The sequence below is a fragment of the Thamnophis elegans genome, chromosome 1 (assembly GCF_009769535.1).
Source record: "Thamnophis elegans isolate rThaEle1 chromosome 1, rThaEle1.pri, whole genome shotgun sequence".
Classification (NCBI taxonomy): Eukaryota; Metazoa; Chordata; class Lepidosauria; order Squamata; family Colubridae; genus Thamnophis; species Thamnophis elegans.
In genome coordinates, this window is record NC_045541.1 from 173,173,521 (window position 1) to 173,201,396 (window position 27,876).

General features: G+C 44.9%; 1 protein-coding gene across 1 annotated transcript in view; it reads left to right on the forward strand.

The window, feature by feature from the left end:
- The first annotated feature begins 9,559 nt into the window (after window positions 1-9,559).
- Window positions 9,560-27,876, forward strand: part of CERS1 (ceramide synthase 1) — a 47,688-nt gene continuing 29,371 nt past the window's right edge. The window contains exon 1 of the mRNA XM_032230147.1: window positions 9,560-9,782. Within this exon, the coding sequence (XP_032086038.1) occupies window positions 9,561-9,782 (222 nt within the window). The 5' untranslated portion in view covers window position 9,560. The remainder of the gene's footprint in view (window positions 9,783-27,876) is intronic.

The window sequence follows — 27,876 nt, forward strand, 5'->3', positions numbered from 1 at the left end:
GATTGGCCTAAAGTCACCCAGACAGCTTTTAGGCCTAAGATAGGACTAGAACTCACAGTCTCCTGGTGATTGGCCCAAAGTCACCCAGACAGCTTTTAGGTCTAAGGTAGGACTAGAACTCACAGTCTCCTGGTGATTGGCCTAAAGTCACCCAGACAGCTTTTAGGCCTAAGATAGGACTAGAACTCACAGTCTCCTGGTGATTGGCCCAAAGTCACCCAGACAGCTTTTAGGCCTAAGGTAGGACTAGAACTCACACTCCTGTTTCTAGCTTGGTGTCTTAAGCACTAGATCAAACTTACTCTCATTTTGCAAGATGATAGAAGTTCTAGTCCAAACCGTCTGCAGAGCTTGGAGATGTTTCTCTTCAATTTCCTCTGGTAGATGAGGTAATGGCATGTGAAGAGTTAACATTTTAAGAGTGGCTGCGCTTCCATGATAATCCTGATTAGCCCGAACCATGATGAGAAAAGGTTTGTGAATCATCTAGCATCTTGCAGCATCAGGGGTCACAACATGATCTAAATGTCTGTTAATAGAGAGACTGTTAAGTAAGGAACACTTTATATACAAATACTGCACTTTATCATGTCTTTATTAAAGCATAGAAGCCTCCTTCCATCCAGGGGTATGTGACATACATGATACATTGCACTAAACTTGTTGGCTACTCTACAATTTGGCATTGTTGTGGCCCGCCAGCAGCCAGCAGAGCTGGCAGCAGATTCAGACAGTGAGGAGGTTGGGGATGGGCCAGTCCTGGAGTCTGGGGAAGGCTCTGATGAGGGCTCTGTGCCGGAGGCAGAGAGGGGGCCAGGGCCATCTGACAGTTATCAGCTGCCTTCAGAGTCAGACATCAGTGAGGCAGACGAACAGCCGGAGCCTGTTCCCAGTGTGCGCATGCGCAGAGTTGCCAGATGAAGGGAACAGATAAATAACGGGTTGACTTGGGAGTAAGGCCACTGGTGGATGATGAATGGCCCCTCCCAGAGGAAATAAAAGAGGAGTGAAAGGGGAGTGGAGTTTGCAGGAGACAATTAGTTCGCTTAATTTGTTCGTGACTCTCCAAGACTCCTTGCCAAGTTTTGCAGCTATCGGCCTGGCAGCTTTCCAAGCTAGATAAGGTCTGTGACTGTAAATCCTCCTTTGAAAGACTTTGCTGGGTGTGAATAAGGAGAATTCACAGTCAAGAAGGACAAAAATTTGCTTCACTCTTGGGAAGCCTCGGTACAAACCTAGCTACCGATTTCACACATTCTGCTAATTCACAGTATGGTTCCTTTGGCTTAATGGAGTAAGTGCATTCCACCCGTTTGGCGTGTAAACTCTGGTTTACAGCTTAATTTGTGATTTCAGCCAATTGGGGTTTACTCAGTAAAATGAGATAAAAATCATAGCCCAATTATGTGGCAACTTCTTACAAACGTTAGTTCACCTCACAAACCTAAACATGGCTAATACTTTAATGGAGAATCAATAAACCAGGAATGTGGGAAGATTGGCAAGTTTAGAGATAGTCACTGCGAAAGGATTTCTCTACTGTTGTTCATAAGGGTGCTTGGAATCAAGCTTGACCTGAAAGAGACTTCACAAATATTCATTTGGTTGCAAATAAATGAATAAATAAATAAATTAAAATCCAAACTATGTGGTAATTCTCAGCCCAGCTCACCTCACAGGGTTGTTGTAGGGAAAACAGAAGGAGGGAGGAGTATTAGGTATGTTCACTACCTTGAATTATTTATAAGCAATGATCAAGGTGGGAAGGAAGATAGGTGGATAACAGTGGTGGGTTTCAAAATATTTTAGAACCTCTTCTGTAGGTGTGGCCTGCTTTGTGGGAGTGTCTTGCTGGCCATGTGACCGGGCGGGCGTGGCCAACTTGTAAAATGTGGTGAAACTCACTTAACAACGCTCTTCCTTAGCAACTAAAATCTTGGCTCAGAAACTGGCATTTGAAGCACGCAAGTCTTAAAGCTGTCAAGTTCCAAGACCCTTGCACCCCTAACCCTTTAGAAAAAAAAAAACCCAGGGGTGTTCAAACTTGAGAGCTTTAAGACTTGTGGACTTCAACTCCCAGAATTCCTCCTCCAGTCATGTTGGCTCAGGAACTCTGGCATTGAAGCACACAAGTCTTAAAGCTGTCAAGTTACAAGACCCTCGCACCCCTAACCCTTTAGAAAAAAAACCCAGGGGTGTTCAAACTTGACAGCTTTAAGACTTGTGGACTTCAACTCCCAGAATCCCTCCTCTCGCTCTTCATCTTGATGATGTGCGGACGGGCAGGGGAGGGTGCTGGAACCGGTTCTAAACAGCACTGTAGATTTGTGGAACCTCTTCTATAGAAGAGGTTAGAACTGGCAGGAACCCACCCATGGTGGATATAGATAGATTGATAGAGCAATGATACCCTGTTTCCCCAAAAATAAGACAGGGTCCTATTTTCTTTTTCCCCTCCCTGAAATAAGCACTCGGCCTTATTTTTGGGGAGGTCTTATTATTTTTGAGGTGCAGGAGGCACCGAGCAGGGTCACCTCATGGCTGCTGCTGTGTTGCGCATCGCTGGGCCTGCTGCTCTTTTTTGCGGTAGCCATTAGCGTGACAGAAGGGGCACGCTGGCTAGGGTTGCAGGAGCAGCTGTTAGGTAAGGGCATGTGGGGTGTGTGGGGCATGTTCCCCCCCCCCCCGGCCTCGCCTCCTCATCTCATGAGCAACCAACCAGAGAAAATAGCAGGGACCGGTTGTGCATGCATTTAAATATTTTCAGGGAGGGCTTATTTTTGGGAAAACAAGATAAATATAGATGGACATGGAATGCTTGATGGTCCTCAGATGGAAGGCCACCGGGAAGAGCTAGGAATTACATTGGGAAATGGAGGGGGGGAAACTGTGAAGAATACCGTGGCCAACCACACCCCTTTTCCTGCCACGAAAATACTGCGAAATATCCATGCAAATATTTGGCCCTCAGGTTCAGCTTGGACCCTTCCAAATTATGAGCCAACGAAGCCATTTCAGAACACAAATCCTCTTAAGGACCAAGGTGAGGAATTCGAGTCCAGTAGCAAATCATAAAAAGAGAAGGGTTTTCATTTCCTGGCGCAGAAGACGTCTCCCCCCACCCCTGCCCCGCACCCACCCCCTGAGCCCTCCAAGCACTGGCCTTAGCAGAGGGCTCAGGATTTTTAAAAGGGAATGAGGGGATGGAACTCAAAATTCTTCTTGCTAAGCGAGACAGTTAATTTTGGCCCACTTTACGATCTTTCTTCTTGTTAAGCAAATCACTTCAGTTATTAACTAATTACTAACATGGTTAAGTGAATCTGGCTTCCCCTTTGACGTTGCTTTTGTCAGGTCGCAAAAGAGGATCACATGACCCCGGGACGCTGCAACCGTCATAAATATGAGTCAGTTGCCAAGCCGTCTGAATTTTTGATCACGGGTCTGTAGGGCTGCTGCAAAGGTCATGTGGAAAAGTGGTCATAAATCCCTTTTTTTCCCCAGTGCTGTTCTAACTTCAAACGGTCGCTAAATGAAGTACCTGTATACTGATCTGTTCTGACCCCCCTCGTTCCACACCAAAGCACACTCCGAGCCAAAGATAAGTTACGGCATTTAATTAACAGACAGACAGGTCCTTGGAAGTAAACCGGCACAGACAAGCTTGGGCAGCAATAAACAGAGATGAGGCTTGGCAGCAATCCAGCCTGCCAAGCTCATAACAATATTCTCCGACATTCGTTCCTGCGTTGACTTCTACAAGAGGGGAGTGTGCACAAGTAGTCTTTTTATAGTCTGGAGAGGAGCCTAATGACCACCAGCTGAGTGCAATTACCTCCTGTAACTGCGCAACTGTTCCTGACGCCTATTAGGTGCCGTACATCCAGGAACAACTCACTACTGGCTTCCGGCTCACTCTCCCTTGTCTCCTCCCCACTGGTCCAAGGCTCAGGTGCCTCCTGGTGGCCAACCAGACTCTCTGCGCCCTACTCAGAGTCGGAACCCTGTGCAGGGTCCTCCACATCCTCCAGAGCCGACTCATAGGGCCCCTCGCTGTCGGAGTCTGGTGGCAGCTCCAACGGCTCCTGCTGGGCCACAACACTGATCCAAGCAATCCTCCACTCCCTCGGGGCTAACCTTGAAAATGGCTTTGAGGTGCAGAGTTAAGCCAGAAAGCCTCAAGGAGACAGGCTGAGTGAGGCTTCCTCTCTGCCCCACCTTCCTTGCCTGCAAAGCTGCCCCCTCATTCTGCAAAGCAAAGTGCAAATTGAGAAACAGGGCAAGCCAGTCCCACGAACCGTCCCAGATGGCCAAGCCAAACCAAAGTCCTTCTGTTGCCCAGAATGGAATAGAATAGAATTCTTTATTGGCCAAGTGTGATTGGACACACAAGGAATTTGTCTTTGGTGCATATGCTCTCAGTGTACATAGAGAAAAATAAAATAGAATACATTCATCAAGAATCATAAGATACAACACTTAGTGATAGTCATAGGTTACTAGAGCCGAGGTGGCGCAGTGGTTAGGGTGCAGTACTGCAGGCCACTTCAGCTGACTGTTATCTGCAGCTCAGCGGTTCTAATCTCACCGGCTCAAGGTTGACTCAGCCTTCCATCCTTCCGAGGTGGGTAAAATGAGGACCCGGAGTGTTGTTGGGGGCGATATGCTGACTCTGTAAACCGCTTAGAGAGGGCTGGAAGCCCTATGAAGCGGTATATAAGTCTAACTGCTATTGCTATTGCTATTGCTACTAATAAGCAATCAAATTCTACTAGGAAACAAAACAATATAAATTGTAAAGAACAAACAACATAGCAATATAGTCATAGGTGGGAAGAGATAGATACTAGGAAGGATGAGAAGAATAATAGTGATACAGTCTAAGTAAATAATTTGACAGTTGTGGGAATTAGTTGTTTAGCAGTGTTATGGCATTCAGGGGGAAAAAACTGTCCTTGTGTCTAGTTGTTCTGGTGTGCAGTGCTCTATAGTGTTGTTTTGAGGGTAGAGGGTGAAACAACTTATGTCCAGGATGTGAGGGGTCTGTAGGTATTTTCACAGACCTCTTTTTGACTCGTGCATTATATAGGTCCTCAATGGAAGGCAGATTTGGTAGCCATTGTTTTTTCTGCAGTTCTAATTATCCATTGAATCTGTCTCTGGCTTGTTTGGTTTCAGAGCCAAACTGGGCAGTTATAGAGTTTTTTTTTTAGTTTAGTTTCATTTTATTTATATGCCGCCCTATTCCCTACGGGACTCAGGGCGGCGCACAAACCCAAAGGGGGAAAGGAAAAACACAAAAACTACAAAAGTACAGGGCATTTAAAAAACAACCAACAGCCACACGATTCGAGTGGGGAAGGGAACTCATCGATCCCAGGCCTGCCGACACAGCCAGGTTTTAATGGCTTTTCGGAAGGCCTGGAGAGAGGTGAGGGTCCGAATCTCTGCGGGGAGCTCGTTCCAAAGGGCTGGAGCTGCCACAGAGAAGGCCCTCCCCCGGGTAGTAGCCAGATGACATTGGCTGGTAGACAGAACCCGGAGGAGGCCTAATCTGTGTGATCTAATGGGTCTTTGGGAGGTAATTGGCAGCAGGCGGTCTCTCAAGTACCCAGGTCCAATACCATGAAGGGCTTTATAAGTGACGACTAGCACCTTGTAGCGTATCCGGAGACCAATTGGTAACCAGTGCAGCTCGCGGAGGATAGGTGTAACGTGGATGTACCGAGGTGCACCCACAATCGCTCGCGCAGTTGCATTCTGGACGAGCTGAAGTCTCCGAATGCTCTTCAAGGGCTGCCCCATGTAGAGCGCATTGCAGACGACAGACTCAAAAATTCCTCTGTAGAACAGAATCAGCAGCTCTTTGGGCAGTTTGAGCTCTCTGAGTTGGCGCAGGAAGAACAGTCTTTGCATCATGGCTCTCTCCTCTCCTTTGTTGGCATTTAGTTAAAAAGGGGTGGGTGGACAAAAGATGGCATGGGAATTTAGTAGCCTGCCTCTCTCTCTCTCTTCCCCTGGCCTCTCTAGAGCAGGACTGGGGAGCAGGAGGAGGGGAACGTGAAGGGAGGGGGAGATTTAAAACTCCCCCCACGCTTTTGTACCTGACTCACTTGCAGCATTTCTGAATGGCTCCATTGTCATGTTCCCTGGGTTGGTTTTTGGGGTGGGAGGGAGAGCCATGCTGTTCTGGGCGAGAATTGGCTGGTTAGTCCGAGGGTGAGGAATGAATGTTTCCTTTGTCTGCCAGCCTCTGGGCCCTTGGTTAAGGGCCTGCAAGCAATGAATGAAGTTTTAAAACCAGGGAAACAATGGGGACGTGGGCTGTCTTCTCTTCCTGCTGGGGCGATGGTGCAGGAGGCCAAAATTCCCCCTTGTTCGGGAAAGAGAGGTCTCCCGAAGCCGCAAAAAAACAACCCAAAAGCGTTGGCAAGTTTTCCTCTGGATGAACAAGATGAAGAGAAGAGAAGGACCAGGAGAGACATGATAGCAGTCTTCCAATATTTGAGGGGCTGTGACAGAGAGGAAGGGGACATACTATTTTCCAAAGCACCTGAAGGCCAGACAAGGAATAATGGATGGAAACTGACCAAGGAGAGATTCAACCTGGAAATAAGGAGGAACTTTCTGACAGTGAGAACAATCAACCCATGGAACAGAAGTTGCCTTTGGAAGCTGTGGGAGCTTCATCACTTGAGGCTTTCAAGAAGAGACTGGACTGCCATTTGTCAGGGATGGTGTAGGGTTTCCTGCTTGGGCGGAGGGTTGGACTAGATGACCTATAAGGTCCCTTCCAACTCTGTTAATCTGTTAAGATGATTTCATGCCCACAGCAACAAGCCACCAGCCCCAGTTCTTCGGCCTGCTGGAAGTTAAATGGGTGTTTTGTCCAGCCTAAATGGCAATCTTTGAAGGTCATTTCCTAACTAGAGACTAAAAGCTTGAAAAGGGAATGTGAATTCGGATGCAGAATAAATTTGGGGTTTTACAGTTCATTCAAACAAACCGACTTGCGAATAACAACTTAAAGGGTTGGTTTTGAGGATTCCATTAGAGCGGTGTTCTTCAAATGTGGCCACTTCTAAGATGTGTGGACTTCAACTCCCAGAATTCCCCATACTGCATGGCGGGCGGAATTCTGGGAGTTGAAATCCACATATCTTAAAACTGGAAAAACACTGCAATTAGACCTAAATGTGAATGGAATGTATAAAATGGCAAAGGTTTTTTTTTTTTTTTTGCTGCCTCCAACATCATTTAGATGGAAGTTCATTAAATCAAGAGTTTACCGTACAAAAGTTTGACAAAATAGGAGAAAAACATACTGTTCTACCTTCCTGCCTTTTTTGTGGATTTCTTAAGCAATTTAAATCCTTCCAGATGGGCTGTAAATTGCAGAACAGTGTTGATGATGATGAATAGGACAACACAGTAATAGCCCTCCAAGTCTCCATATTAGGAACAGCCCACCTCATGCTATTCTGAAATATCTGGAAATTAAAACGCACAAAAAAGAGAGGATTCATTCATCTAATTTACCATGAGAGTACAGGCATTCCTCAACTTACAACAGTTCATTTAGTGACCGTTTGAAGTTACAACGGCACTGAAAAAGTGACATGACCATTTTTCACACTTACGACCGTTACAGGATCCCTATGGTCACATGATTTATATTTGGATGCTTAACAGCTGGTTCATATTTATGACGGTTGCAGTGTCACAACAAGCAAAGTCAATGGGGAAGCCAGATTCACTTAACAACCGTGTTACTAATTTAACAATTGCAGTGATTTACTTAATAACTGTGGCAGGAAAGGTCGTAAAATGGGGCAAAACTTACTTAACAAATTTCTCACTTAGCAACGTAAATTTGGGGCTCAATTGTCATAAATTGAGGACTAGCTGTAGTTGTTACTGGAGTTTTGGCTCAGCATGCCCTGTAAATGGAGCTATTCTGGTTAAAAACCCTTGATCATGATTTAAAATGTTTCCTGAACCAGCCAATGCTAGCTTATCCCACAATCCGCAGTTAAACTTGACAATTTTCCTGAAATATCATGGAATTGTACTCAGTGGAATTTGGTTCTGTGTAGAAATGCCTCCTGCCGCGTACACACACACACACACACACATCAAATAAATCAACATCAGCTTTTCTGTCACATCTCCTTCCCTTCTCCAATAAGTATACAAAATAGAGAATTCAAAGCCCCATTTTAGAACACATGTTTATTTTTACAATCGTTGGACCTATGTGCATGTTTAAATCGAGAAGTAAATTTTTCTGAATTCCGGAAATGGAATGCATTTGAATTAGAATTAGAATAACAGAGTTGGAAGGGACCTTGAAGGTCTTCTAGTCCAACCCCCTGCTTAGGCAGGAAAAACCCTATACAGTTTCAGACAAATGGGTATCCAACATCTTCTTAAAGACTTCCAGTGTTGGGGCGTTCACAACTTCTGGAGGCAATTTCTATTCCACTGATTAATTGTTCTAACTGTCAGGAAATTTCTCCTCAGTTCTAAGTTGCTTCCCTCCTTGATTAATTTCCATCCATTGCTTCTTGTTCTATCCTCAGATGCTTTGGAGAATAGTTTGACTCCCTCTTCTTTGTGGCAGCCCCTGAGATATTGGAAGACTGCTCCTCTAGTCCTTCTTTTCATTAAACTAGACATACACAGTTCCTGCAACCGTTCTTCATAATCACCTTTCCCCTAATCATCTTTGTTGCTCTTCTCTGCACTCTTTCTATAGTCTCCACATCTTTTTTTTTTACATCGTGGCGACCAAAACTGGATGCAGTATTCCAAGTGTGGCCTTACCAAGGCATTATATTTTGCCCGAAGCTTAGTCTGACTCTTAAACTGAAGAAGGCAGTTGGCCAAACCCGAAGCGTCCTTCTTCCCCTCGCAGTTCACACCTCGCTCTACAATCAAAGTCTCCGGTAGGCAAGTTGGCTCGTACCTGAACCCCTCCGCAGGTTTTGCATCTCTCGGGAGGATGTCGGGGCCGGAGAGCGTCTTCCAACGGAGAACGGAGTGGATTCCCCTGCAGCCGCCGGGCAATCTTGGGAGACCCAGGCAGAGCAGATCATCTAAATCCGATTTAATCGCGGATTTTCCTCTTGCGTTGGAGTTGAATTAGCAGCAGTCCGACGCATGCATACGCGTGCATAAGGCAAGCCCGCCTTAAATCCAGGAGGATCTTGAGAAGGAACCGCGATCAGCCTCGCCGCTTGCAGGGGGCTGCGATCCACCCGCGCCTTTACTCGCGAGTCAGCCCCGCCGGGGCTCTTTTGACAAGCGTGTTCTTCCAAAACGCAGGCTTTGCCGGGCGCCCTCTAGCGGTCGCACCGCGCGGGCGGCCAGGTGGGCTTCGCTTTTTTCCCCCGCTAGTTCAGGTCCTGCGGTTGCGCAGAGCGGGCCCGCCGCTGTTTCCAGCTGCCAACAGCTGGCGCGGGACCGGCGCGCGCGCTGATGGGCGGCTGCAGCAGGAGGCAGCCTTGCACTTGCCGCTGGTGCTTGCGCGACGAAGCCGCGAGCGGCCGGGGAAAAGGATGCAGGCGGCCGAGCCTATGCCGAGCTACGAGCAGCTGGTGCGGCGGAGTTACCGGAGCCTAGTCGGGGCGCTGCGGAGCTGCACAGATTGCGGCTGGGAACTGTCCCTCCGGACGTGGGCCGAGAACGCCCGGCTGGCCTGGACGGAGGCGCTGCTTTTTCTCCTTTGCGCCTTCGGTTGGACTCTAGCGCGCAGCGCAGCCTCTCGCTACCTCTTTCGGGTCAGTGGAATCCAGATCGAGGAAGGCAGGCAGGAGGGGGGGGGGATTTTCTTTCTTTTTTGGGGGGGGATTATCCGAAAAGCTCGCTGCATTACATTGCAATCTGTCTCGTTGTGTGTTTGTGTTGGGGTGGGTGGGGGGGAAGGACACTGCGAGGGAGCCAAGTTGGTCCATGCTTGCAATGGCTCGCGGAATCATTTTATTGATTTGCCTTTTTGGGGGAGAAAAGGCTGCCTTGCCATTTTTTGGTGTGTGTGTGTGTGTGTGTGTGTGTGTGTGTGTGTTGAATTCTCCCCTGCACCATGTAAAGAGATCTCTTATTTTGGTTGCGAACGAACCTGGATTATTCACTGGGAGCCAAGAAATGGGGGGGGGGGGTTTGCGTATGTGGTGTCTGTGTGTCTGTTGTAATGCGTGCAAAGAGAACCGGGTAGCAAGGATATTGTTGGTCCTTGCGTTGTTTTTGCTCGGGGAGGGGGGAAGGGGGAGGAAATCGGCCTTTGCCGGTCGTGCATGCACGCCTGTGAAGACGGGGCGAAATGAGGTTGTGGGGAGGGGGGATCAAAATTGGCCGTGTCATTGCATTTCAAGGTGGGGCGGGGGGGGGTGCGTATGTGGAGAGAGAAACCGAAAACTGCGGAGTGCTTTCGAGGACGCGCAACAAGCCACCGGCTCGGCTTTGGCGAGGATATAAATGGCCCGTTGGATTGCATTGGTGGTCCCCCACCCACCCCCAGAATTGCGGGAAGGGGAGGCGGTGGGTCGAAATCCAATTTTGCGCGGCCTGAGAAAGAAAGAAATGAACGGTAAGCGTCCTGGCACTATGTGCGTGTAAGCGAGAGAATGTCTTTTTGCGCATATATGGAATGGGCCCAACTGGTCACCGCGATTTGCGTTGCGTTGGTAAAGTGGGAGAGGGCAGAGAAAGAATCAGAGGCCCTTTTTTTGGGGGGGGGCATGGTCTTCGATGTTGGTAGGTGTGAAGTGCTGTATGCCCTTCACTCAAAAGCCCTAAGCTTCGCTCCAGATTTTAACAGATTTTAACAGTTGGAAGGGACCTTGTAGGTCATCTAGCCTAACCCTCTCCAAGCAGGAGACCCTACACCATTTCTGACAAAGGGCAGTCCAGTCTCTTCCTGAAAGCCTCCAGGGATGAAGCTCCCACAGCTTTCCAAAGGCAAGCCATTGGTTGCTTGTTCTCACTGTCAAAAAAAATGTCTCCATATTTCTATATTGAATCTCTCCTTGATCAGTTTCCATCCGTTAGTCCTTGACTGCCCTTGGTAAAATTGGCTTGACCCATTTGGTCAATTTAGCAATCAGGATTGAAATAAGCCATTTTTCTCCCAACCTCAATAAGTTCAAATTAAAGGTTTAAGGTTCCCCTCACACATATGTGCTAGTCGTTCCCGACTCCTGGGGGTGGTGCTCATCTCTGTTTCAAAGCTGAAGAGCCAGTGCTGTCTGCAGACATCTCTGTGGTCATGTGGCTGGCAGGACTAAACGCCAAAGGAGCATGACACATTGTTACTCTCCCACCAAAGGTGGTTCCTATTTTTCTACTTGCATTTTTACATGCTTTCGAACTGCTAGGCTGACAGAAGCTGGGACAAGTAATGGGGGCTTACTCTGTTAGGCGGTGCTAGGGATTCGAACCGACGAACTGCCGACCTTTCTGATTGACAAGCTCAGCGTCTTAGCCACTGAGCCACCGTGTCCCTGTTCAAATTAATTGGCATTTAATCTGTCAGATGGGATTATTTAGAGCAGTGTTTTCAACCTTGGCAACTTTTAGGATGTGCGGACTTCAACTCCCAGAATCCCCCATCCAGCCTGAGGAAACCACTACTATAGTCCAAATATTTTCCTTGGTTAATTTTAATCCAGGTTTCCCTCTATACTTTGGGGGGGGAAACATCAATCAGGAAATAGCAATACTGATTTAAAACGCCCTTGTAAAACTCCTAGTGTACAGAACTGGGATCTAAAAATGGTGACTGACAGGAATCAGAGTTTTGCTCAGGCTGTTACAGTTTTTAGCAATGCCAGCAGTAGTTTAAGGCAGTGTTTTTCAACCTTTTTTGTGCAAAGGCACACTTTTTTCATGAAAAAAATCACGAGGCACACCACCATTAGAAAATGTTAAAAAAATTTAACTCTGTGCCTATATTGACTATAGGCAGGTGTTTTTCCCACGGCACACCTTACACTATGTCACGGCACACTAGTGTGCCGCGGCACAGTGGTTGAAAAACACTGGTTTAAGGTACCAGGCAAGAAACTGGGAGACATTTTTTGGGAAGGTGATCTGATCCAGGTGTCTCCAACCTTGGCAACTTTAAGACTTGTGGACTTCAACTCCCAGAATTCCTCAGCCTTTGCTGGCTGAGGAATTCTGGGAGTTGAAGTCCACAAGTCTTAAAAAGTTGCCAAGGTTGGCGACCCCTGATCTGATCCTTCATTGCAGAAGACCTACCTCCTGAACGAGATGTGCTAGATCAGACAACCTTGATATTCAGGTAGTCCTCAGTGGCTGTTCAATGGTGACAAAAAAAGAAACTTTCCAACAACCATCCTTGCGTTTACAACCTTCAGAGGTCTGTAAAGCAAGTTTGTAAACAGTTGTGGCTTCACTTTCAGACTGCTTTGCTTAAGGACCAAGTTGAAGGTCCCAGTTGTGGTCACTAAACAAGGTCAGCCTGTATCCCAGTTTAGATTTACTTGATCATGAAAGCCACAGTTTCATGCTTGATTCTCTAGGTGGACATATAGTTAATAGATATATAAATTCATTTATTTCCCGCCTTTATTATTTATACAAGTAAGGCAACAAATATATCCAATACCCCCTATTTTCCCAAAAACAACCCTGTGAGGTGAGTTTGGCTGAGAAAGAGGGACTGGCTCAAGGACACCCAGCTGGTTTTCATGGCCAAGGTGGGACTTGAACTTATGGTCTCTTGCTTTCTAGCCTGGTGCCTTAACAACTAGAACTTTAGCCTACAATCCCGTTTTCATAGTCCCCACTATTCTAAATGGACTAATTAAACTAGTAATTAAAAGCAGCTATCCCAGCAGACAGAGGCAGCTAGTTGACCTTGGTTGAATTTAAAAGATTCATCAGGGTTGGATTTGAGCGGACAGGAGACCACTAAGAAACCCCAAGAGTATACTGCGTACATTGGTGGTAATGGTGGTCCCCATTGTTGCCAATTCCTCTCTTCCACACAAATACAGATTATGGAATAGAATAACAGAGTTGGAAGGGGCCTTGGAGATCTTCTAGTCCAACCCCCTTGCTTAGGCAGGAAACCCTACACCACTTCAGACAAATGGCTATCCAACATCTTCTTTAAAATTCCCAGTGTTGGAGCAGTCACAACTTCTGGAGGCAAGCTGTTCCACTAGTTAATTGTTCTCGTTGTTAGGAAATTTCTCCTTAGTTCTAAGTTGCTTCTTTCCTTGATTAGTTTCCACCCATTGCTTCTTGTCCTGCCTTCAGGTGCTTTGGAGAATTATGGTTGATTCATCTTTTCTGATTCCCTTTAATAACAATTGCTTCATTGGAAAAGGTGGCAAAAGGCCAGAAGTGGGCTAATGCCGATTCGGGCTGGTACCAAGAGTTCCGACCAGCGACAGGAATCCGCCCCGGAGCTAACCCGTCCTATATAATCGCCGTGTGTTTGACGCCGGCCACATGCTCGCATTTTCAGTCCTGGACGAACCGATTGTGACGCCCACCTCTGCACAAGGCCGTGATTCTTTGCCTTCCCGAAACATAACAAAATACGTGATGTATCCCTGCTGAGCATAAAGGCTGCTCTGAAGAAGAGCAGATGTGGAGAATTGGAGAAGAAGGTTGAGGGAAGCAACCGATGCTGGAGGATGACAAAAATGCAGAGGAAGCACCTAGTCGAGGTGGCGCAGTGGTTAATGCAGCACTGCAGGCTACTTCAGCTGACTGCAGTTCTGTAGTTCGGCTGTTCAAATCTCACTGGCTCAGGGTTGACTCAGCCTTCCATCCTTCCGAGGTGGGTAAAATGAGGACCCGGATTGTTGTTGGGGTCAATATGCTGACTCTGTAAACCGCTTAGAGAGGGCTGAAAGCCCTATGAAGTGGTATATAAGTCTAACTGATAACTGCTAACTGCTAGTCAAACTCCCCCATCCTTCTATGCGCTTGGCTGGGACTCGGCTCTTGGCCCAGGCAGAGAAGAGAACTGGTTCCTTAAGGTAGAAAGCCTTGCTTAGTGGAAAGGAGGCAGCAGAGACTGTGGTGTTTCTTACATGCCCACAACTAAGCCTGGAGCATTTACTGAGAGCATTGGGTATAAGAACAAGCCTCTAATTGCCGCTGTCAGATGTTGACCTTGGATAAACCCTTCCAGTCTGAACCTGCAAGGAAGTTCTTGGGTTGGACCACTGGGGCTCCTGGCCTCTGTTTTGGTTTTAGCCTCTGTCTCTAAATGGTTCAAGGCACTAGGGCAGTGGTACCCAAACTTGGCAACTTTAAGACTTGTGGACTTCAACTCCCAGAATTCTCCAGCCAGCTGGAGAATTCTGGGAGTTGAAGTTCACAAGTCTTAAAGTTGCCAAGTTTGGGAACCACTGCCCTAGGGAGAATGAACGTCTCTGCATCTTTTTTTAAAAAAAACCAGTGTTTGCTTTCTGTTCCTCAAAAGTCACCTGTCCACAAAGGGTAGTATTCAGCTGGTTCAGACCATTTCGAGCAAATCGCTAGAAGAGATCGTGGGTAGGCCCACCCACCTGCCCTGGCTTTATGTACCGTATTTTTCGGAGTATAAGACTCACCTTTCTCCCTCCCCCCCCATTCCCAAAAAAAGGGGTGAAAATCTGGGTGCATCTTATACACTGAATACAGCATTTTGGACCTTCCGAAACCCTACCCCCTTCGCAAAAATGGATATGCAGAGGGTTTGGGAGGCCTGCATAGTGCTCCTGGGGGGCTGGGGAGGGCAAAAATGAGCAAGAAACGGGCCATTTTTTGCTCGTCCCCCCCCCCCCCGTGCAGTTCCCAGGAGCACTCTATAAGCCTCCTAAAGGCTATGCATGCCCTTTTTTGTCAAAAAATAGTCGGTGGCTATGATGCTGAATTTGTTGATCAGAAAGGTCAGTGGTTCGAATCCCTAGTGCTGCATAATGGAGTGAGGTCCCGTTACTTGTCCCAGCTTCTGCCAACCTAGCAGTTCGAAAGCACGTAAAAATGCAAGTAGAAAAATAGGGATCATCTTTGGTGGGAAGGTAACAGTGTTCCGTGCGCCTTTGGCGTTTAGTCATGCTGGTCACATGACCATAGAGACGTCTTCAGACAGCGCTGGCTCTTCGGCTTTGAAACGGAGATGAGCACCACCCCTTAGAGTAGGGAACGACTAGCACATATGTGTGAGGGGAACCTTTACCTTAATATGTTCCAAGGCCTGGATTTAGTACATCTGTGAGTATCCCTGTTGTGTTTTTGTTAAGATAATCCAGCAACTCTGTTTTGTTCCTTGCTTTTCACTGCTTTGAATGTTTAGATATTGTAAGCTGCTCCAAGACTTTTAGGATGGGTGACTGTAATACATTTTAATGATAACAATGGTAATAGGTGCCTTGGGTCCTCTCCCAAAACAATCAGAACATCCCTTGAACACCGTCAACATTGACAAAAGCAGCTTTATCCCTTATCCCCTCCAAAAGAACATATATTCTTGAGTAGGTTTATTCCCTTTGCCCTTCACCAACACTGTTTTTATAAAATCCCCCCATATTTCATTATAATTGTTTGCTTTAATCATCCTTTTTAAAAATTTAATTACTGTTGTTAATTTATCATTTGTTGCCATACTCTAAATTTCATTATACCACCCCATGCCATTTCCAATCTCTTCTTAAAAACTTCCAGTATTGGAGCATTCTCAACCTCTGGTGGCAAGTCGTTCCACTGATTAATTCTTCTAACTGTCAGAACATTTCTCCTTAGTTCTAGGTTGCTTCTCCTTGATTAGTTTCCATCCATTGCTTCTTGTCCTGCCCTCAGGTGCTTTGGAGAATAACTTGACTCCCTCTTCTTTCTGGCAGCCCCTTAGATATTGTATCATAAATTCAGATACATTTGATCACCAAGCCAGAGTTTCCCAAATTGATTTGCAAAGGAAAAATCCAGATTTTTCTTTTTTTTACTTTGCAAAGAAATATCGTTCCTGTTAGCCTATTCAATTTATTATCAGGCACAAGAACGGACTGGAACCAAAATCCCATCCAGCCTAGTTCGTGAGATTTGAAGCTTTTAAATAAATTATTTATGTGGTGGGAACGTTGAAAACGTTGGCGGAAGAATAAAATATCACATTCAAAGAAACCACCCAAGTAGATTGAAAAGGAAAGCTTTCTGTGGAGAATTTGGACCCGCAAAATTTCCAGGGTCACAGCTCTGCTTATATGGCCTTGAGAGAAAGCCAAAATCCTCATAGGTCACTTTCAGTATAATAAGATTACTGATGCTTGAAATAAAGGCTTTGGTATCGTAGAGAAGAGCTGGCACTGAAGCTTCTGCCTCTGAATTATCGCTTAAGCTCCTTTGATGTCATAGAACAGTGGTCACGCGAGAAAATGTTGGTAGTCTGCAGAAAAATCTTTGCATTTTTGCATTTTTTTTATATTGCACTAAATCAAGGCTCCTCAAACTACAGCCCATGGGCCAGATACGTCCCACTAAAGCAATTACTCCCGCTCGCTGACGGGATAAGGTCCTTCAGGCACTTAGCTTGGCTGCCTTAGCTCCAGCCCTTCCCTCCCTCCCTCGGAGTCCAGGCACTTCAGTAAGAAACTTCGGCCGGCCTTCTCAAAAGAGTTTGCAGGGAGCAATCTAGTGCCTGGACTGGCTACAAAACAAACATTCATTCTTGGCCATATGCGAGATTCCTAGCTGCAACGTACAGCAAACCTAAGGATGACTCTGGGTGCTTCTCTCCGCTAACAGGCAGCCAAGTTAAGTGCCTGAAGGACCCCATTGCATCACTAATTCATGTTAGTGGTCCACGCAGCGAATGCTGGCTGGGGAATTCTGGGAGTTGAAGTCCGGACATCTTTAAGTTGCCAAGGTTGAGAAACACTGGGTCCACGGGATTTAAAATTACGAATTTAGTGGGCCCTGAGGTCCGAAAAGTTGGTGACCCCTGTCATAGAAGATATTTCATCAACCTCTTCAGAACCTCTGCCCTGTTTCTGGAAGAAAGGAAGCCTACATGTAGCCCTCGACTTACGACCACAATAGAGCCCAACATTTCCGTTGCTAAGTGAGGCATGGGTTAATTGAATTTCGCCCCATTTTTACGATCTTCCTTTTCACCATTGTTAAGCGAATCACTGCCGTTTGATAAGTTAGTAACCTGTTTGTTAAGTGAATCTGGTTTCCCCATTGACTTCGCTTGTTAGAAGGTCGCAAAAGTGGATCGCATGACCCTGGGACACTGCAACCATCATAAATATGAACTGATTGCCAACATCTGAATTTTGATCACACGATTATGGGGATGCTGCAAAGGTCATAATTCTGAAAAATGGACAATTTGGAAGGTCACTAAATGAACTGTCGTAAGTCGAGGACTATCTGTATTCCACAATCTGTATTTGAGGACTATAACTATATTGGTGGGAATGTGCAGGTAGCCCTCAATCTATGTCCACATCTGGGACCAGAATTTTAGTTGCCAAGAGAGACGGTTGTCAAATGAGTTATGTCTGATTTTACAAGCTTTTTGCCCTGCTTGTTAATCGAATTACGGCAGTTGTTAAGTGAATCCTGCAGTCATTAAGGAAATCCAGCTTCCCCCATGGCATTTGCTCTGAGAAAGTCGTGAATGGCTATCACATGACTCCAGGACACGGCAACACATATGCTGGTTGCCAAGCATGCCAGTTTTAGTCATGTAATTGTGAGGATGCTGTGATGGTTGTGAGTCATTTTTTTTCAGTGCCTTGAAGCTTCAAAAGGTATCTAAATGAATGGTTGCAAGTCAAGGATCACCATATTTTTGGAGTATAAGACGCACCGGAGTATAAGACGCACCAAGGTTTTGAAGAGGCAAATTAAAAAAAACACAGGTTTTTGCACTCTGCAAACCTCCCAAAAACGGCTCATTTTTTGCAAAAATGGGACTGTTTTTATTTTAAAAAAGGGCATGAATAGCCTTTAGGGGGCTTGCAGAGTGCTCCTGGGGGTTGGCCCCACATAGACGAGCAAAAAACGGGTCAAAAAAATTGCATGCATAGCCTTTAGAGGTTTATAGAGTACTCCTGGGACCTGAGGGAGGGGGCAAAATTGAGCAAAAAATGACCCGTTTCTCACTTGTTTTTGCCCTCCCCAGCCCCCAGGAGGTCTCTGAAAGCTTTCTACAGGCTCTGCACGGCCATTTGGTGAAGGGGGCAGGGCTTCGGGAGGCAAAAAATGCTATATTCAGTGTATAAGACGCACCCAGATTTTCAGCCTCTTTTTTGAGGGAAAAAGGTGTGTCTTATACTCTGAAAAATACGATAAATGGGTATAAAATCAAATTCATGTGAAGAATGCCAATATTTTCATGATGTTTTTTTAATAAAGGGACAGCTAGTGGACTCAATAATTTGAATTGCAATTGCACAACTGTAATAGAAACCTATTTGATAGGAAAGTTAAGAGAAAATTGCTTTACATTACCAACCAAATGTCTTTATTTTGTAAAAACAAGAAGATGGAACAGCATCTTTCTATAGGATTTAGATTTAATACTATTTTAAGGGATTGAGGGAGTTCAGTGCTAATGTTATGAATTTTTAAACCTTAAATTCTAAAACTCAAGCTTTAAAAACTTGAACTATAATTGCTTGCTATAATTTTTCTCACTGTTGTCACTGTCATTTTATTTTTATTATATTTCAATAATTTAAAAAAAGCAAAAAGATTATTAAAAAGATTACCAACTTCTTAGCGTTTGAAGAAAAGTAAAAGTTTCGAACTTTGCATTATTCCAACTGAGAAATTATTTATGGTATATAATTCTACATATTCTATAGGACTTGCTGCAGGCAGAGGTTGGATTTCTCTTAAATAAAAGGCTTTAATAAATTTGGTATGCTTTAATCCGTTAAATAAAAATAGAATTCTTAAACTAGATAGACACTCTTGTTAATAATTCAGATTCATAATATACGTTATATAGGTTAATTCTGAATTTTGAGTAATATTGAATATTGGCTTGATCTTAATAACGGGTTTGAAGTTGGATATTACTTTGACATTTTTACCCAATTTTCTACAACTTGCAATTCACTTAAATGTTTTTTTTCTGCACTTCCTCTTGGTAGTGTTTTCAAACATCTACCAAAATGATTTTTAAAACTAATCTAGATCTTCCTTCTTAAATGGAGTTGCTTTTGTTTGACGTATTTAATACTTTCTTTATTACAAATCTCTGTGCAGTCCAAATGTGGTTTTACACCACATCCTTTCTAGTTTTCTTACAGGTGGGATGAGTGTTTAGAGGACTAATTTTCTATATGCAATGTTTTCCTGTCGTGCCTTTTTTTCATTTAAAAAACCAAATCAAGCTTATCGCAACCATGATGGAGCTGGATTTGAAACCAGTCTAAGGCCTTAAAATTATGATTTTAAATAGATGTATAGAAGAGGAACTTTAAGAGAAGTAATTCCATATTGCACCCCGATAAGCAAGAAGAGTAGCAAGCTGTATCTTCTCGCTTATTTTAATTTATAGATATGGCAAGCAACACATTTTAAAAAATAAAAATCTATTTTGTTGTTGTTAGTTGCAAAGTTGTGTCCGAGCCATCACAACCCCATGGACAACATTCCTCAAGGCCTTCCTGTCCTCTACCATCCTCTGGAGTCCATTTAAGCTCAGGCCTGCTGCTTCAGTGACTCCATCCAGCCACCTCCTTCTCTGTCGTCCCATTCTTCTTTTGCCCTCCATCTTTCCCAGCATGAGGCGCTTCTCCAGTGAGTCCTTCCCTTTCATTAGGTGGCCACAGTATTTGAGTTTCATCTTCAGAAGATAGATAGAATGATAGATAGAACAATAGAACAATAGAACGATAGATAGAACAATAGATAGAACAATAGAGATAGATAGATAGATAGATAGATAGATAGATAGATAGATAGATAGATGATAGATAGATAGATAGATGATAGATAGATAGATAGATAGATAGATAGATAGATAGATGATAGATAGATAGATAGATAGATAGACAGACAGACAGACAGACAGACAGACAGACGGACAGACAAACGATAGATAGATTTGTTGTTGTTAGTTGCAAAGTTGTGTCCAACCCATCACAACCCCATGGACAACGTTCTTCCAGGCCTTCCTGTCCTCTATCATTCTCTGGAGTCCATTTAAGCTCAGGCCGACTGCTTCAGTGACTCCATCCAGCCACCTCCTTCTCTGTCGTCCCCTTCTTCTTCTTTTGCCCTCAATCGTTCCCAGCATTAGGCTTTTCTCCAGTGAGTCCTTCCTTCTCATACTGGTGTTAAAAGATATTACACTTCTCATCTCATGTTTTAAGCGCAGCTGTGCCTAAGGACTAGAAACTTATCTCCCATTGTAAAAACAAGTGTATTTTTTTTTCTAATTCCAAAAATATCCCTTTTTTGAGAACTGCAGATTTCTGACTTTATTTTTTTCTTTCTGTGGCTGGTTTGGTAAAGGCGGCCTTCCAGGTTCTGTGCAAAGGGATAAAGGATGCTGAGAGACAGCATGGTGCAAGGCGGGAATGTCACACTTTGCTTCCTTGCTTCCTTGTTTCCCTCTATCCTCTTAGTAGTGAAAAAACAAGCGTGCAGGTGTGGTAGGAGGAGAGCTGGGTTAGTCTATGGGAGCAAAACGTCAGGAGTCTAGGAATACACCTTTTCCAAGGAGCCAATACCCAGAAGGACTGTTCTCAGTAATTTGCTAATTGCTGTTTTCGTTTTGCTCTCGCCTTTCTAGTAACTAATAGATCTTAGGCACTGGGTAAGCTAGACATGGATTTTTCTCTCTAACTCAGAGAAAGGAGCTGATGTCTCACTTGCAACAAGGGAGAGTTTGCAACAACAGCGTGAACCCCGGGGTGAACCCTTTTCCTGTGGCCATTTCAATTTGCCTTCCGCCTGTACCGCTTGCCAGAAATGGTAGCATTAAGAGAAGCCAAGCTGCGTTTCAGAAATGACTTTGCAAGAACTAAGCGAGGCTAAATCTCTGAGAAGCTTATGAGTCAGTAGGAAGACAAATCACTTGACCTACCATTGGCCTCTCTCTGACCAGCTGGCCCTTGAGGATGACTGCTGTGGAGAATGGAGGCTTTAAGGGCCCCAGATCGCTGAGGACGGGTTGCATACAAACATATTTACGTTATCTGTGCAAAGGATCAGCCCATCCTGAATGAATGTTCCATTCATTGGCGCAGAAGGCAAATGCATCAGTTTGGAAGAAAATAAAATGTGCCCTCTGAAGAAAACATACTCGGTAAAAATTGGGCAATTCCAGTACGGGGCAAAGGCTGCACACACGTGCCCGTTTGCGTGCCAGGGTGGGTATTTTAAAGACGTAGGGAAGAGTTCTTCCTCTTCAAGAGTATCGGATGTCGATGCCCTGACTCTCCAGGGTTGAGGGTGTCAGGTATCAGCCGTACCTGTGAAAGTCTAGGTTAAATAAGTCATGGTGTGTCTTAATGGGGAGATCAAAGAAGGAAAAGTCCACATTTGGAGATTGTCGTGTTTCTTTTTTTTTTTGAGGGACGGTCTGTCTCCCATAACATTTCTCCGTCTTCACTCAGTTCTGCTGGGTTGGTTGGTTGGTGGATTCTGGATTTCTTCCATTAAACAATGTCATTTTATTGGGACTCTTGGAAGCAGACTTTCTCCGTGGCAGTGTTTGCCCTCTGCAATGAGGACCCCCTCCCCACCTCATGGGCAAGATCTGGGTGGCCCCCTACTCTATCTATCTATTTATCTATTTATTTATCTATCTATCTATCTATCTATCTATCTATCTATCATCTATCTATCTATCATCTATCTATCTATCATCTATCTATCTATCATCTATCTGTCTGTCTGTCTGTCTGTCTGTGTCTGTCTGTCTATCTATCTATCTATTTATCTATCTATCTATCATCTGTCTATCTGTCTATCTGTCTATTTATCTGTCTATTTATTTTATTTATTTATTTATTTATTTATTTATTTATTTATTTATTTATTTATTTTAGTTTTCAAATATGTAAAAGATAACAGGTATAAGTATAAACATCACCCAGGCCTTTGCCCCCTGGGAGAGTGAGCCCCATTGCTTCGTTCCACCTGGTCTGCCACCCCCTTTGCTTCTTTCATTTATTTTATTGCAATATTTCTTCATTCGTAGTCCCTGGGAGTCAAACGGATCAAGATCATTACATGATCGCCGTCTTCTCTTTCTGGTTTAAAAATATTTTATTTCCTTTTTCATAACACACACTCTTCTCTTTCTGATCAAATTCTTGCCTACATCTGCTTTCCTGTTGTTGGATTTTTTTATGGACTTTGAGCCAAGGGCGTGGATGTGTGCTTTTTTTCTCTCTTTTGGGGTACCGTTTCCATCCTGCAACACTTATCTGCTTTTTTATCTTCCTTATTTTTAAAATACAGAATTACTGACCTTTGCCAGCTGAGCTCAAGAAGGCTGCCCAGGATAGACAGAATCAGAGGTGGCCAAACCAAACCCTTATCAAAAGGAGAGTGATCAGAGAAGCCCATAATATAAAAAAGTTGACAAGCCCAGAACTATAACGATAAGCTGTACAGTTTTATTTGTTTTGTTTTGATTATTATTATATTATATCATATCATAACATATCGGTAAATTTGTGTAGCCCTCCCATCTCACATATATCATAGCAGTACTACTTAGACATATAGCACTCCATGGTGTTTTACACCACTCTGCCTGGGCAATTTACAATGTCAGCCTATTGCCCCCAACAATCTGGCTCCTCATTTTTCCGACCTCAGAAGGATGGAAGGCTGAGACAACCTTGAGCCAGTCAGGATCGAACTCCTGGCTGTGGGGAGAGTTATCCTGCAATATTGTTGCTCAGAGCACCAACAATCCCTTATTTCAACCATGAGACACAAATATTGTCCTTTGTTGGTTTCATAGGCTGAGTCAAACCATTCATTCATTCATTCATTCATTCATTCATTCATTCATTCATTCATTCATTCATTCTCTTGGGGACATTTTGTTATCCAACCTTTTCTTCCCTCTGGTTCCACCCAAGAACCTTGTGTGGCCCCCAAAATCTAAGAGGATAGTTGCTGGATCAGGTCCCACTTCCTATACTGGGTACCTAAAATGCTGTAGCTTTTTCCAGGTGTGAATCTCCAGGGAGGCACCGAGCACATTAGACTTCATCTGAACATGGAGGTTCTCTTTAGCTGTTGTCACTAACAGCCCTGGATAGAGTTTCTCCTCCATAATTTTGAATTAAAGCCATCTAAAGTAGTGATGCTTGCCACATCCTGACTCATAGAGTTTTCTCTTTGCGAAGCTGTGTAGTCCTTTGTTGCTCCCAAATTGCCATCTCATACCAGAAGGGATGAAAAGTTTTCAATCTGCACAGTACAAAATTCTTAGATTTTTTTTCCACTTCAAGGGTAGAGAACTTACTCAACTTCATGGATGTAACTAATAAACAGTGAGAAGCCTTTCCCCCCCCCAGATATGTCTTTAAAGCTCATATTTTGCCCAAGCTAAAAGTTGCAATCTTCTTGTACTAGAGCAGGGGTATCAAACTCAAGGCCCATGGGCTGGATTCGGCCCTCAGGGTGCTTAGATCCGGCCTGTGGGGTCACCCTGGAAACAGCGAAGGACCGGCCCCGTGGTGACTGCTGGTGAAAATGAAGCTCGGGAGGGCTGTGCATGACCCTCCCAACCTCGGTTTTCAGCTGTGACGGCCCTCTGCCAGCAAAAATGGAGCTTGGAAAGGCCATAGGCCCTCCCGAGCACCGTTTTCACTGGCAGAGTGCTCGGGCCACCACAGGCGCTCCCGACACCACGAGTGACGTCAAGCTGGCCGTGCCCCTCCTGGCCACGCCCCCTGAGGTGAAACACAAACCTGATGGCGGCCCTCAGTGAAATTGAGTTTGACACCCCTGTACTAAAGATTAGTTCTTAGTGACTGCAAGAATGGGGCCCTAAAGTTTGCTCAGGTAACCATTGTCTTGCAACCATTCATTTGGCAATTTGCTCAAAATTACGATACCACTGAAAAAAGTGACTTGCAACCGCTCCTCACACTTATTGTAGCATCCCCATAGTCACGAGATCAAAATCGGGATAAGTATTTATGATGATTGCACTGTCCCGGTGCCACATAATCGCCATCTGCCATCTTCCCAACTGGCTTCTGACAAGCAAAGACAATGGGGGAAGCCCAATTCACTTTAACAACCACATGATTCACTTACCAACTGGAGTGATTTGGTTAACAACCTTGGCACAAAAGCTCATGAAATCAGGCATGACTCACTTACCAGCCGCTTTGATTAGCAATGGAAATTCTGACCCTACTTGGGATCCTAAGTCGAGGACTCCCTGTATAGAAAGGATTTCCAGTGCTATCTGAGAATTTTTTCCCCAAATCCCAGACTAGCCTCCAATCCTGGGATCTCCTGGTGGTCTTTCATCCAAATATTAAACAAATCTGACTTTGCTTTAATCAACCTGGGGCTGCCACCTGATAAAACACTGGACTCCAAGAATGTCAATGTGTCTTTCCTTCTTGAAGTGATAACTTGCAACATCCTGGACAAGTTTTGTACCTTCTCTTTTCTAATGTCTCTTTAAAGTGAGACATAAAATGGCTTGCTGGACATTTTGGGAAGTTGTTCAAATGGGCAAGACTCTGAAAATGGGAAAGGAAGTTGAGAGACGTAGGCTGCACATGTTTTACATGTCAAATTAGTAATGAATCTGCAGAGGTTTCTAGTCCACAAGATTGTTTGCTAAGCTAAAAAGTAAATCTCCAAGTTGAGTTTGATTCCGGGGGATTTGTTGAGTGAGTCCTGTTTTGTTTCCTCTGCAGTAATACAGAAATGTTTCCCCTTGGCCATCTCCCAAGATATTTCCTATCTTAGCCCAGAACTCTTAATCTCTTGGTGGTGTCCCATCCAAATGTCGACCAAAGTTGGCACTCCATCTGCTGGTGAAGGGGTGGTACTCTCCATTCTCTGACCAGTCATACGGAAATGTTTCCGAGAAGGAGAAAAGAGTGGGTGTTCTGACCGAGGCTTCCCAAGAACATGAAACAAACTCCTTGTCCCGACAAAAAACCCTTTTATTAATTTACTGTGAATTCTGCTCATTCACATCCAGCAAAGTCTTTCAAGGGAGGATTTACAATCACAGACCTTATCTGGCTTGGAGAGCTGACGGGCCGATAGCTGCAGAACTTGGCAAGGAGCCTCGGAGAGTCACAGGCTTAAGCGAACTAATTTTCTCCTGCAAACTCCACTCCCCTTTTACTCCTGGGAGGAGCCATTCATCGTCCGCCTGTGGCCTTACTCCCAAGTCGACTCCTGTTCTTTAGCTGTTCCCTTCATCTGGCAACTCTCCGCGTGCGCACACTGGGAACAGGCTCCAGCTGTTCTTCTGCCTCACTGATGTCTGACTCTGAAGGCGGCTGATAACTGTCAGATGGCCCTGGCCCCGTCTCTTCCTCTGACACAGAGCCCTCATCAGAGTCTTCCCCAGATTCCAGGACTGGCCCATCCCCAACCTCCTCACTGTCCGAATCTGCTGCCAGTTCTGCTGGCCGCTAGGAGACCACAACCGAGGTCTAGAGCCGAGGTGGCGCAGTGGTTAGAGTGCGGTGTTGTGTCTTTCCGACGCAGCCGGCAGGCGGGACCAGAGCCAAAGGATCCTGATTGGCCTGGGCGCACCTGCTGGCTGGCGGGACAATCACTAGCCGCTGATTGGCCAGCCGCCTGACAGCTGTCAAGTATAAATAGCTGTCAGGCGGCCCGCGTGCTGTCCATGTTCTGAACTAGTTAGTTGCTGTTGCCTGTTAATAAAGACGTTGACTTTTACCTCACGCCTCGTACTTTAAATGCAGCACTGCAGGCTACTTCAGCTGACTGCAGTTCTGCAGTTCGGCTGTTCAAATCTCACCGGCTCAAGGTTGACTCAGCCTTCCATCCTTCCGAGGTGGGTGAAATGAGGACCCGGATTGTTGTTGGGGGCAATATGATGACTCTGTAAACCGCTTAGAGAGGGCTGAAAGCCCTATGAAGCGGTATATAAGTCTAACTGCTATTGCTATTGCTACAACATGAGCAAAGACAAAAGACTTGGGTGCAATTAGGTGTGACATCCAACACTTCCTTGATTTGCCTCTGAAATGCAGAAACAAGGCCTCTCAGCATGGGAGGGGGAAGCCATCTTGCTGCAATGGATGTCATTATTTCTCTCCACACACATACTTCTACATGGTGCAGCTTCTTCAGAAACGTCACTCCCTTTAAATATAGGGTAGGGTTTCTCAAACTGGAATGACAGCAGTGGGATGCCAGCCCACACCCGTTGCCATAGCAGCAGCACAGGAAGACCTCTGTTGCCATGGCAACCCAGACTGCAGTGGGAGAGGCAAGTTCCGATGCCTTCTTTCTTGCAAGCAAGTGCAGAAATTTAAGGGGAGATAAGATTCTTGTGAATTGGAAACACCCTTTCTCTGCCATTTGAAGAATGCTAACTTTACAAATTTAACCCTTCTGTACTCAGAATCTCTCAGTTATGTTGAAAGGAAGGATAAGAAATACAAAAAATAACAAAATTTCAATAGAATTCAACATAAATTCAAAATAATTCAACAAAATTTCCTTCCTTCCTTCCTTCCTTCCTTCCTTCCTTCCTTCCTTCCTTCCTTCCTTCCTTCCTTCCTTCCTCTCTCTCTCAAAACTGAAGAGACTTCTTGCCAAAATAAGCAAGATAGTTTGGCATCGGAACTGCAGTGAACAATTCGTTTGTCTGTTAGATTTATAGCCCTTCTTTTTTTCAGCAGCTCAGGGTGTCAATTTACTTGCTCAAAATTGCCAAACTCACCCAGCGGTAAATGAATTTGCTTATCCGAGTAGAAAATTTTCCAGAGTTGGAGAAAAAAGGATGGAGACATTTGGGGGTGGGGAGTGCAAACATTGGTAGAAAAGTAATGAGTTCTTGAGCAAAGTCAATGTTTTGTTCAAAGAGCAAATGTCAAAAAGAGTGCATTTTTGCTTGTGCCATTATTATAGACGTGAAAAGTGTGTGTTGAGATTTTAGTACATGTAGTCCTGATTTATGAACATACCTGAGCCGGGAATTAAAAGTTGTAGGTTATGGTGGTTGCCAAGCATCAAATGACGGGTGCCTGATTTTACAACCTTCTTTGCGTTAAGTGAATGCCAGGGTCGTTATGCAAATGCATTGTCCACAATGGGCAGGTGGGGTTTTTTGGGGGGTGGGGTGGGGGGAAAACACTTAAAACCAATCGTGATGTGACTGTGAGACGCTGCAAACAGTTGTAAATGCGAGCTGGTTGCCCAGTGCTGAAAATGCAATAACGTGACCGCAAGCGATGGGGATGTCGACAGCTGTCAGAGCTTCAAAATTGAGTCATTTAGTCCCTTTATCGGGGTCCATTGCAGCTGCCAAGGGTCACTAAGCGACTGGTCATTAAATGAGAACTGCCTGTGATGTAAAACTCAATGGAACGCTTTTGGTTAAACAGGAAGTGAGAGGATGATGAAGAATGAATGGACATTAAATGAATGTGGATGATGCAAGAGGGTTTACCTCATAAAGCGAGAATGAATAAGGAATACATGGACAAGGACATACATGTGCAGTAGCCCTCGTTCTATGACCACAATTGAGCCCAACATTTCTTTTGCCAAGCAAAGCAGTTGCTAAGTGAGTTGTGCCTCCTTTTACGCAGTTGTCAAGTGAATTGTGCGGTCATTAAGCGAATGAGCAATTTCAACCAAACTTGGTACACAGATGATTTACTTTCTGGAAAACAAATACTGTGGAGGTAA